The sequence below is a fragment of the Tachysurus fulvidraco genome, chromosome 16 (genome assembly GCF_022655615.1).
Source record: "Tachysurus fulvidraco isolate hzauxx_2018 chromosome 16, HZAU_PFXX_2.0, whole genome shotgun sequence".
NCBI classification, from domain to species: domain Eukaryota; kingdom Metazoa; phylum Chordata; class Actinopteri; order Siluriformes; family Bagridae; genus Tachysurus; species Tachysurus fulvidraco.
Window position 1 is genome coordinate 8,087,267 of NC_062533.1, and position 12,567 is coordinate 8,099,833.

General features: G+C 38.5%; 1 protein-coding gene across 2 annotated transcripts in view; it reads left to right on the forward strand.

The window, feature by feature from the left end:
* The window catches only part of rtn1b (reticulon 1b), a 34,238-nt gene extending 26,711 nt beyond the window's left edge, over positions 1–7,527 (forward strand). For both annotated transcript variants that reach the window (XM_027149569.2, XM_027149570.2), the window contains 6 exons: positions 5,078–5,285; positions 6,078–6,216; positions 6,511–6,580; positions 6,684–6,730; positions 6,821–6,879; positions 7,293–7,527. In XM_027149569.2, coding sequence (XP_027005370.1) covers positions 5,078–5,285; positions 6,078–6,216; positions 6,511–6,580; positions 6,684–6,730; positions 6,821–6,879; positions 7,293–7,335 — 566 coding nt within the window. In that variant the 3' untranslated portion in view covers positions 7,336–7,527. The remainder of the gene's footprint in view (positions 1–5,077; positions 5,286–6,077; positions 6,217–6,510; positions 6,581–6,683; positions 6,731–6,820; positions 6,880–7,292) is intronic.
* Positions 7,528–12,567: the final 5,040 nt, after the last annotated feature.

Genomic DNA, 12,567 nt, shown 5'->3' on the forward strand with positions numbered 1-12,567 from the left:
GCTTCGTATGCACACAGATCCAAGTCGCCATCAACAAATCTGCCATCCTTTTGTGTAATAGACAGCAGTTGGTCTGAAGCAGACACATTTATAAGCATGTATGTGTATAACACGCTCCCTGGATTGAGACAGGGATGTAATTGCTGGTGGACTGCTGGAGTGCTAGAATTTTCTATAGAAGAGAGCCTGGGGTAATCGTAACTGTTTTTTTTTTTTTTTCTTGACTAGTGCTTTATTGACGATACACAAGCAACTCTTTGGGCTTCCCTAAATATAAATGCTGAATCCATGTAATTGGTGATGTTTTAATCTTGTTTATGATCTTTAAACTCTTTCAGTAGATTTGTCAGAGTTTTGATCATTTCATAGGAAACACAGATTAATGCTATGGCTCGTCTTTATAATTAGTATTCTGCCTCTGTATGAATACATGTGTGAACTGTTAATCATCAACACAGCCGAACTAGTTAACCTAACAAGAGTTTTAACCTCTGATGCTCTAACAGCTGCCTCTGTATTTGTACTTCTCCTAATTGTGGTTGCATCTCATGTATTAATTCAATGAAAGGGGTCATTTTTATAAATACATTCTGCATGAACACATTACAGGCCTGCTAATTCAGGAGCTTTCTGGTATGTAAGATCTTATTGAGTTGCTTTTATTTTCTTAAAGATTTTTTTACAATATGTGAAAATACATTGTTGTAGTCATGTACAGAACCATGATGTCATTGTCCTTTCTTTATCGATTTTGTGCTTCAGGAAGACAAACCTCAGCAGTGAGGTATTGTAGTGCTGGCTCTTAGATCAGCATTTTCTGCCTTCAGGAAGGCTTTCCAGAAAAACCTGGGGTGTGGAGATCCATCTTGGCTGTGTTACAGAAACCATTCTGGTGATAACTGGCACAAGAGCAGGTGTTTTTTTCATGACTCATTAAATAAAATGACTAATATAGACTATCAGAATCTAGTCTAAACCATATATAACTCACATTCTGGGTGCCAGAGCTATCTGTGCATAGAGCTCAGTGAACAGCATTAGGATTTTGTTTTCAATCCATCCCAACCCCAAATCTAGAAAAACAGCAAGAAATTCCAGAGCCATCAGTAAAGTGACATATCCTAGTACATCAGGCCCTCCACACAAATGTGTTGCAGTAGACTCTGCCTTTGATAAATCCACCCAGTTTAGTTAAATGTGGCTCTCCGTCGGGAATAAGTAACCTAGAATTCAAACAGAGGATCCCTCTGATTGGTAGTTTTTTCTAAAACACTCACTACAGGTCTACTCTTGGTCTGCATGCACACCAAGCTGCAATACAAATTAAAAAAAGATATTTATAGCAGCAACATTGAATATAACACCACAGTAATTATGCTCAGTATCAACGAACTCAAGGGTCAGCGATTATACTATTTTGAGAAAGTTCCCATTTTAGCACTGCAGATATTTAGCCACAAAATCAGCGTTAATTCTTGCGATTGGATCATAAGGATGATCATTAGTGAAGGTTTTAGACTCATTCCTAAGATTATATCATGGCACAAGACACAAATGCAAAAAAAGAGAGTTGCCTAGCACCCATGCAATAATTCAACAATATTCTTATTATATGATGCATTCAGTAAATACCATGCTGATTCATAAGCCTGCAGGGTGTCCTCATCAGTCTGGCTGCAGGCTCTGAAGAAACGACTGTTTTGTTTTTGTTGTTTTACTGGAATGAATGTTAGATTTTAGCTTCCTGGAACAGTCTTAAATTTGTCTGGCCCTCTGTCTGCAGTCCCACAGAGGGCACTAAGCTCAAATCCCATATGTGGCTGAAATAGTGATTAAATTGGGCCTTTAATTACAGGTGAAATTATCAACCTTGTTCGAAAAAATTGTATTTGGTTGCAGGATCAGGACCTGTGAGGGAAGTGAGGGAAAATACAGAAATATTACTGATGATTACATAATGAATTCATGATGAATTCCTGCTTTGTCTTACTGTGCTAATTAACATTAACATAGTGCCTTCGTTTTTGAGATTCATAAAACTTTTTAAATATTGCAAGCATTAATTTGTGTTATTACTAAAGGAGAATGTAGAACAGACTTTATTGCTGCATCAGAGGTGTGGTGTTTCCTGTTTAGAGACTCCAAATTGGAAACGGATTTGATTTATGTTGTGAAACTTTATATTTATTTCACTTGGTTGATCCATAGATTTAATATCACAGCTTGCTGTAGGTTGCTCTGGACTGTCAGCTGAGCATTGTTTTTGGCTGACTGTTCCTCTGAGTACCTCTGTCCCCTTCCAGGACTGTTGTCATCATGTGTTATTACATCTATTTAGGTATCCTCTACTCCTCTGAAAAGGTTCTATGTCCCTTTTATTGCTAGCAAAAACATTGTATTGGTGGTCGGCTTCTATGAACAATATGTTAGGTGTTTCTGCCTAATAATGCAAATCAGATGCATTTGTTGATACCAAGATGCATTTGTTGATACCTGTTTTCTATTTTACAATGCAACCAGGATCTAAAAATATTAAGAATGAAAATATTACCATAGTTTCAAATGTGATACCTCACGTTAGGACTTCTAATGCCAACAGCAAGTAAATGGAACTTTTAGAAATGTATTTCCTTATAAAAAAAAAAACATATTTACAGTATGTCCACACACTATATTTTGTGTTCCTCGTGTATTTTACAGTGTCCCATTGCTTGTAATCTGTGTTGTAGTCTTCGCCTGGTTGAGACTCTCTAGAACATTTAGCATACACAAAAGCCTCATTGTTTCCTCCCACTACTTTGAACTTGAACTCATTTACTCAATTATTTTGTATATCTCTCCGATTGCCCCCTAACAGCACAGTTTCTCATACTGCACATTATTTTAGTAAACTGGAGCCTCTGTTCAAAGGAAACGTTGTTTGAGGTTGATGTTAGGCCTAGTGGTGTGATTACTGTAAGTAATCAATTTGTAAGAACTTTGGTTAAGTTAATGATATTAATGCCAATGTTTGGAAGTTCTAGCCCCTACATAAAATGTGCAGTATAGTCTACTAGCCATGATTTGAACAACACAGCTGTAGGGTGGGATAGATATTGATTGGTACCACAGAGTGTTTTGATTAAACAATTGTTAAGATATGAGTCTGACATACCAAAGCTTTTTGTGTTGAAAACTGGTGAGTGTTTTAGTAACGTGTTTTAGTGTGTGTTTTATTCCATTTAGAGGAATTCTGGGTTAGCGGTTAGAGCAGAGAGAGAATGAACTCAAAGAGAGAATATTTTTCTGTGTATTGTTCAGCAATAGAGTAGTTATACCGGTTTCTTTCTACACATGTACACAGTATGCATATTTTTTTTTATCTTGAAAATAGTCTGCCATTAGATGTTTCCTTTAGCACCCTGTTAGCATCAGCACCAGGATAAATAGCACTGGTTTTCATGTTTGTTTGTTTATTTATTGTTCATGATTAGCTTCACTATGCATATGCAGTTGTTTTCTTCATTCCTATGGTGAGTCTACACAGCTATAATGGTAACTATGTGTCTGATTAGACAATAAAGCAGTAGCACAAGCAGATTAGCTTGTTCTGCAGTGTTAGTGGCCCTTTATTTGTTTCCCTTATTGTCCCAGTTCTTGCCTGTGCTTTCCTTTCCCGTCTTATCCTTCCCTCCCTCTCACCTCATCAGTGCCTCGTTACTCTGTCTGCCAGGCCTGTCATCGCTGTTTTACAGAGAGAGAACGAGGTTGGGATTGCCAGAGAAAGATGGAACATGGTTACTATGGAAACTGCCTCAGCACTCACTCTATTGCTCCCATCTCAGTTTCCGTGGCGACCGAGCACCATTCAGAGGAGACTCAGTTTACCATGCAGGCTTTAATTGGAAACCGTGCAACTTGGGGGACATGATGGGTCTCACAGAGTGAAAGTGTGTGTGTGTGTGTGTGTGTGTGTGTGTGTGTGTGTGTGTGTGTGTGTGTGTGTGTGTGTGTGTGTGTGTGTGTGTGTGTGTGTGTTTATTAACATTGTTTGTGGGGAATAAAAAACATGTTTTAGTGCCTGCATGCAGTGGAATATGTGTATATTATCAATTGAGATTGATTTATTAATTTGATTGTAATTCTATGGCTATCTCTATCTGGATGTTTAGAGTGCACCCAGAGCCTGTATGTCACATAATGTGGTCATAACCACGCCCTGCCCCTATGCACACATACACAAACACACAAAGGACACCAGCCAGCATGTGCAAACCCTGTGTGGACATTTCTGGAGCATCAGCTACTAACATACGATGGCTCAAAATAATGCTCCACTTTTTACATCTTGCTCTTAGAGATGGAGATTTGGCACACATATGTCTAAGCAGAATATTATAAATTATAATATATGTTTAAAAAAGTGTGAGTCAGAGTTAGGGATGGTAGACGGAATCATATATTTCCTTTTTGGATTCTATTTTGCTTCCTAAAATGACATTTTATAGATTTATGAAATGGTGCAGTTTTAAGTGTTGACTGGTTAATAATATCTTATAAATGTAGAAATGTGAATTAAAGGAAAGGGGAACAGATTGCAAAGGGGAGGGGGTGGGGCTACATTCTATTGATATGCTAATATATTTTAATGTGCACACATATGGGGACCTATTTATTTTTTGGTGCGAGTCAGATTGGAATCTTTCCCACCACATTGCCTGCAATCTTGTTTTTTAAATAATTACTCATCACTGTAGTGATTTGGAAAGCTTTGATAATGTTACTGAGCCATTTGTCCTGCAATATGACATGATCCTTAGAACCGAGGACTGCATTGCATATTTCTTCATGTTAGCTGCCAGTGCTCATAATCTGGTTCCGGTCTGTTGCCATGACCACCATGTTGCCCTTTGACTAGGAAAGGAGGAATGAGAGGTGTGTGCAGGAGCAGGATAAAATGAAAGACCGTTGGATGGAGAAGGGTGACGACAACAACAAAAAGGACAGGCAGTTATAACCGAAGGATGTCAGAAGCTGTGCAAGATTTACATTTACATTTTTACATTCACAACTTGTTTACATTTTCTCATTCTTGTAGCGATGGAGCTGTTGTACTGGCGTGACGTGAAGCAGACTGGCCTGGTGTTTAGCAGTGTGTTGCTGCTGCTTTTCTCTCTGACTCAGTTCAGCGTGGTCAGTGTGGTGGCCTACCTCGCCCTGGCCGCTCTCTCTGCCACCATCAGTTTCAGAGTCTACAAGTCCGTCCTTCAGGCAGTGCAGAAGACTGATGAGGGACACCCCTTTAAGTAAGTATTGCCTATGCATGTCTCTGTATATTTGTTGCATTAGTTAAAATTCTTTACATTTTTTATTTCAAAAATTGATAGATGTGTTATGTCATGATCCTTATCCGCATTTTTTAATCACATTTTCTCTTTGGGAATGTTAGTATTGCTTATCTAAAGGTCTCCAATTGCAAATATCAGACTCAAGGTGAACCACCGTGCTGCAGTAGTCAACTGTTCTAATTAAAACTAAGATCTGGCAAATCAGCCTGCAGTGTTTGTAAAGCATACAATAAGCTCATTGGTTGAACTCACACATTTTCTTCCTAATTTGGTCTTTGCCAGTCCTCATCCTCCAGCCAAGTCTGCTGTCATACAATAGCTACCAACTGGCATGAGTGAAAGCTAACACATGCTTCCTCTGAGACAGGTGAATCCAGCCAAGCGCATCTCTTTCGAACTGCTGCCCATTCAGGGTCAAAGGGCAGAAAGCGTTATTCAGCCTTTTCCATATACATGAGCTCACAAATGCCTACGGTTGCCTGTTGGCACTGTGGTCGTTAGCAGAGAGAGAGAGTATCCCATCCTTCCTACACAGAGAGAATGGACAGTTTTGCTCTCTTAGACTCTCGGCCACAGAGGGGAATTGATCTGCTCCTGCGTTAGTCGGTCGATGGGGTTAAGGCTTTTCTGTCACATCACTCAGAAACTTATGTTTTATTTTTGATGCAAACTCTTATATTTCTGTCTTTTCAACACACAGCAACATCTGTGTTTCCTATAAAGCCTGAGTGCTTATGTATTGGTGTGCAGGTCATATCTGGAGAAGGAGATGTCCCTCTCACATGATCAGATGCAGAGGTATGCTGAGAACACTCAACACTACATTAACAACACTCTGAAGGAGCTGCGCAGGCTCTTCCTAGTGCAGGACCTGGTGGACTCACTGAAGGTAATAATAATAATAATAATAATAATAATAATAATACATCATTTGTGTTAATTTCTAACAATATGATCAGTATAATCATTACTGATATATGATTTATCATATGATATAACAGTATAATCATTTTTTACATATTTTTAGAGACAAGACTTTCAGTAAAGAATTCTATAATAATACTAGCTTTTTTTTATCTGCACATTGATTTCTTTTCACACATTCCATCAAAACAGTCTGTTCTACAGTATGTGCATGAACAGCAGCATGAAATGTCAGCATATATAATCTTATTTTTCTCAGTTTGCAGTAGTCATGTGGTTGCTGACCTATGTGGGAGCGCTCTTCAATGGCCTCACCCTCCTCATCATGGGTGAGAACTCATTTTATTGCATTTCCCTTCATAAAAATGCAAACATTACTTTTTCAGTGTAGTTAAACAAGATCTAACTGGACGCTTTAATCGTGTCCTGTAGCTGTGGTGTCCATGTTCTCCATGCCTGTGGTGTACGAGAAATACCAGGTAGGTTTTACACATACATTGGCCTTATGGTGCCTATAAAGAGTCTTATCTAAACATCATCCTCATGTCTGTCCCTCTCTTTTGTCTCAGGCACAGATTGACCAGTATTTGGGACTTGTAAGGACTCAAGTAAACATGGTAGTGGGGAAGTAAGTTCTGTCCTCCCTTTATACCATTGAACTGTGTAGCCATCTACACCAAGCCATTTAACAATGTCATGGTGTGGTTAGTTAACAATGTCATGGTGTGGTTTGTGTGTATGTAAGTTATACACACACACACAACATTGGAGTCCAGATGTCAAATGTAAGCAATTTCACTATAATGACTGTTGCAGGTATAGAACATGGGATCTCAAACATTTGCATGACTTTTTTTTACAGTAATATTTGAATATTTGAATTATATCTGATTAATAATCTGATATATTGCGAACGTTACAAGAAACATCAGGCCCTGGTACATAAGGCTACAGAAATTACTAATAGAAGTGATAAGTGTAAGACAGGAGAAATAAACAAAATGTCACTTTTTGACAAGTGTATGTGTGTTTCCTTTACAGGATCCAGGAGAAGATTCCAGGGGCAAAGCGAAAGGCTGAGTAAACAGCCCAGAGTCACTGGAGAACACAAAGAGGCCATGACCAGGCTGTCCCTTATTATAGGGAGCATTTCACATTGGTTCATGGGTTTCCTCTCTTTCACACACACATATGCACACACACACACACACACACACACACACACACACACACACACACACACACGCACACACAAACAAATAAACACATACACACATTAATAAACACATACACACACATTAATAAACACATACACACACACATACACTCATGTACAGAAACACATGCACATGTACAAATTACTGGAGCATAGTTCTACTTTGTGCACACTGTGGTGTTTAGAGCAGCAAGCCGATCCTTTCAGAGAAGTCCCACCCCTTGCCCAATAACCATAGAGAAAAAAAAGACAAATGCGGGCCGTCACTCAAGCACTAAGCTCTAGTAAATAAAAAAAAATACAGTGACATATAAAACCCAAAAAAAATCTGTTTTTTCGTGTTGCTTATTAAGTGCATGAAGTCAAGAGTCTGAAGTGCTGATGCGTTTCTTCTGGTTTCTTGTGCTCTAGGCTTTCTCAGCTGTGCTGAAGACGTTTCTCTGTAGTCTGTGAACGATGTCTTCAGATTTAGTGCTCTCCTGTGATAGTCTCTTCTTCTTCTTCTTCTTCTTCTTTGGGGAAAAAAATCCAAAAGCAGCTTTTTTTTGTCTGTGGCACTGGGTGGGTCTTCTCTTATCTCACTATATCTGGAAACATATACACTTAAATATTACTATCAGCTAGACGCGTGGACATGCCAAGGTTTCCCTTCATTGTGTGGCAAAACAGCCAATATTTAGCAGTGTTCTGATTAGCTGTGGTAAACTAACTTGTAGTGTTTTTTTAATATATAATTCATTACAGGAGCTACAGAGATTCGTGTTTTTAGGTACTGTTGTCAACTTTCTTTTAAGTAAAATGCAATTGAACGAACGAGACGGAGGAGGAGGAAGCTTAAAGCAAGAGAATGCCAGCTTAATGATTGTGTCCATCTTTGTACTATGTTGACTGTACTTCTGTTCTTCTTAGCCATGGACTCTTAACTATTTGCACTTAAAATGTACTCACTGCTGAATGCGAAAATAAATGTTCTTAAATGTATACTGTCCAAAATCTTTTCTAGTCTCTTTTGTCTGTAATATTGGTTTAGATATTTATGTATTTGTTTATTTATTGGGCATTAATGGGTCAGTAAAAAAAATATATAGATTTCTAAGCAATTCTTTTCCAACAGAAAATAAAATGTTACTGAAAAATGGTCGTATGTCAGAAAAGTTGGAGCATATTACATAATACACCACTTTTCAAAAAAAAAAATGTAAAAAACATAATAAAGGCTGTCAGGTTTTTCCTGAAGCAAGTGTGACAGTTAAAGGCTAAAGACAGTTAAAGACCTGTGGCAGAGTCTTCATGATACTTAGAAAAGCCTACAGAAAAAAGTGACACCTGACATTACTGATGTGTGTTTAAAAACCAAGGGGAGATCAAAACAGTTTATTGTTGTTTATTACATTTTACTGCTCTTTCTAGACTTTATTTTTCATTAGTTTTAATCATTTTGAAGACAACTTTGCTTTAGAGCAGATACATGTGCTTGAGACTTTTGCACAGTACTGTATATATGTTCTGGGATGTGAGGTTTACATGGCAGAAGCTCAGTGGTTAAGCTGATTTGGTTTGCTGATAGGAGCTCACCTCTCACCGAGGCAGGATGTCAGGATGGTGTCCGTCTGTCAGCTCCCAGTGCCATGCTTAAACACACACACACACATACACATACATACCCATCTCTATGCCAAGAGCAGGTGGCAAGGACAAAGTTCTGTGCTGTTCAGATATAGCTGTGATTATATCAGCCCATCAGGATGCTCTAAGAAAAAGAGTCTTAAGAAACACAAAGATAAAAGAATGAGTAATAAATTTTTGCAAAGCTGAAGCTAATGTAAGCTAAACTAGGGGATGTCATAGCCTAGTGGATAAGGTGTTGGACTATTGATCAGAAGGTTGTGAGTTTGAACCCCAGGTTCACCAAGCTGCCACTGCTGGGCCCCTGAGCAAGGCCCTTAACCCTTAATTGATCAGTTGAATAAAATGTAAGTCACTCTGGGTAAAGGCGTCTGCTAAATACTGTAATTGTAATGAACTGACCCTCAGTACACCGTCACATCTGTCAAAAACAACAGATTTGTATTACAAAAGTACAAGATCTATCTATTCTCTACACTCCTTATCCTGGAGGGTCATGTTGAACCTGGACCACATCCGAGGAGCCTTGTGGCACAAGGCGTGGTACACTCTGGACAGGATGCCAGTCTATCGCAGGGCACATTCACACACTACAGACAGTTTAGGGATCATTTCACAAGATCAGCTGTAATGAACAATCTGATCAGGGCGTTGTTAACTCGCAGGCTTTCCCTGCAGGAGAACAGTGGAAGCTCATCAGGATGTCAGATACAAGGATGTTTTCCTTTTTTAGAGCAGTTTGATGATCTGATGTCTGAGCTTCTTCCTCCACCTGCTGGTATAGAATGATTTCACTTTTGTTAGGGTCCAAAAAATCTGTCAGTTTCAAGTGAATTATATTGAATTCATTGAATCCTAAACATAAACTAATATTACATACAGTATTTTTGAAAATGCAACAGTATATTCAGCTATTTAAAAAATAAACATCATGCACTGATCAGTTAGGCCTACTATGTTCAGTGTATGGAAAATTTAAATATTATTAATAATAATATTATAATGTTTTTGCATTATCACTTCCACACATCTGGGAAGGCTTTTGACTTAATATTTGAGCAATTTGCATTCTTTAAGCCCTATAAAAAAATCAAAAAGTTACAGCATACAAATACATTTCTTACAACTGTGTTCTTTAAAGACAGCCTGTACAAATCTCTGCAGGATATGTGGCAGCAAATTGGGGAAAAACCACAGATCAGGTGTCCAAATACGTCTGAGTTAAATGGGTACATTCACCCAAAAACCTTAAGTAATGCAAACTGTATCAGTATGTAGCCAAATAAAAGAATCTTTCATGAAAAAAAGTATATGTAACAGAATATGTTCTTAATCAAAGGTTATTACCCAAGACAATGAAATGGGCATGTGGTGCCTAGTGTTTAAGGTATTGGGCTACTAGTTGGAAGGTTGTGAGTTTGATCCGAGGTCCACCAAGCTACCACTGTTGGGCCCCTGAGTAAAGCCCTTAACACTCAGTTGAAATTGAGATAATGTAAGACGCTCTGGATAAGGGTGTCTGCTAAATGATGTAAATGTAAACCGAAATCATGCTTCATTATGTTTGGGACAGCAGCGCCATCCTGTGGCTAAATACAGCATCTGATGTTTTTCATTGAGCACTTCCTGTTAGTGGACGAAGGAGAAAGAAGGGACCACACCAGGATAAACGACATGATCCGATTCAGTGCGAGCAGGATATAGTGTGGGATAGGATTTATAAATTCATGTGAAATGATCACATCCACCTTAATTATGTTCATAACATTATTGCTTTATTCATCCAAACCAGAACCAGCAGGTTCAGGGCGTTTTCTCTATTCATCTATTTCATCTATTCTGCACGTTTTTCTTTCTAAAGTTTGCACTTCTGGTAGATACTAAACGGCATTTGTACCTGTACAATGTACCTGTGTACCTGTACAATGCAATGACAATATCTATCTATCTATCTATCTATCTATCTATCTATCTATCTATCTATCTATCTATCTATCTATCTGTCTGTCTGTCTGTCTGTCTGTCTGTCTGTCTGTCTGTCTGTCTGTCTGTCTATCTAGCTAGCTATCTAGCTATTCATTTTAAAATCCCACTGAGGATTTAAACATCCAAAATTCCAAGTTACCTTTATCATTTTAATCTTGCTTGCATGTACCTAGAAGTCATTTAGTCAATGTTCAGTATCCACTGAATTGTCCAACCCCACTCATACAGTCAGAAGGAACACACACACACACACACACACACACACACACACACACACACACACACACACACACACACACACACACACAGACAGAGAGAGAGAGAGAGAGAGAGAGAGAGAGAGAGAGAGAGAGAGAGAGAGAGAGACTCACATACACCCCCTTGGCCTTGGGGAAGAGACTGGACTGCCTCTGTACCTGCAAAAAGGTCAGCTGAGCCTTACACACACACACACACACACACACACACACACACACACACACACACACACACACACACACACACAGAGCAAAGAAAGGCAAAGTCTGACTGACATATGACAGCTGCTGGGTCTCACACACCCTGCAGCCACAGCCAGGGCCAATGATGGATTTTTATCCTAATACCATTTATTCCACATCTAACACTGTACAATGTGAAAAAAAAATAAATGACGTAAAATGACGTTATAAAATGACATATAATGCCATTTATTGCAGTACTTACTTTTACTATCAATGACACGTTTAATAACATAAATTATTCAGATTTCTGTAAAACAATTTGAAGGATTTTTGTTTGTTAAAACCATCTTTTAAACACATAATAACTGAGTCAGATAGCATGTTACTATGCCTGCTTTTCTACCTGATGAGTCAGACAGGCGTAGAGACTTACACTGTGACTTTCCTCCTAAACTCAACACAGGTCCAAATGAAAAAACAGCCAAAAAGCAGAACTAAAAATATTCACCTTTCTAAGAAATGTGCACATCTTTCAAAGATCAATATCATGCCTCACATGATACCAAAGATATGTATACTGAAATGTTTAAAAGTCATACAATTGAACAAATCAAGATTAAATCAAGCAGTTTCCCTAGATGATTCTTAAACATAGTCCTAAATGGATTTTGTATTTATTACACAATGAACGGTTTTTACAACGTGATCTATTATTCAGACCCAGTGTTTCTGTAGTGTTGCATGTACAGCACTGTAAACAAAGTACCGCTGCATCATCCCCTGCCACCCTGTCACTCCTTTTCAGGTCAGGTTATGCTGAGTGTGAAGGGAAGGTCAGTGTGATATTTAGGCTTGATGATGTACAAGGTTCTGTCTTCAACTATATGACACTCAGCAACAGAGACATGACAGAATATCCCCCTATCACTCAAAAGTGTACAATGACTCATGCAGAGACAGACACAAAAACCGTCACCTTCCATGAAATAAAGAGAGAAGTCTGAGAAAGTCTAATAAATACCAGCAGAGCACTGCAGCCCTCGAG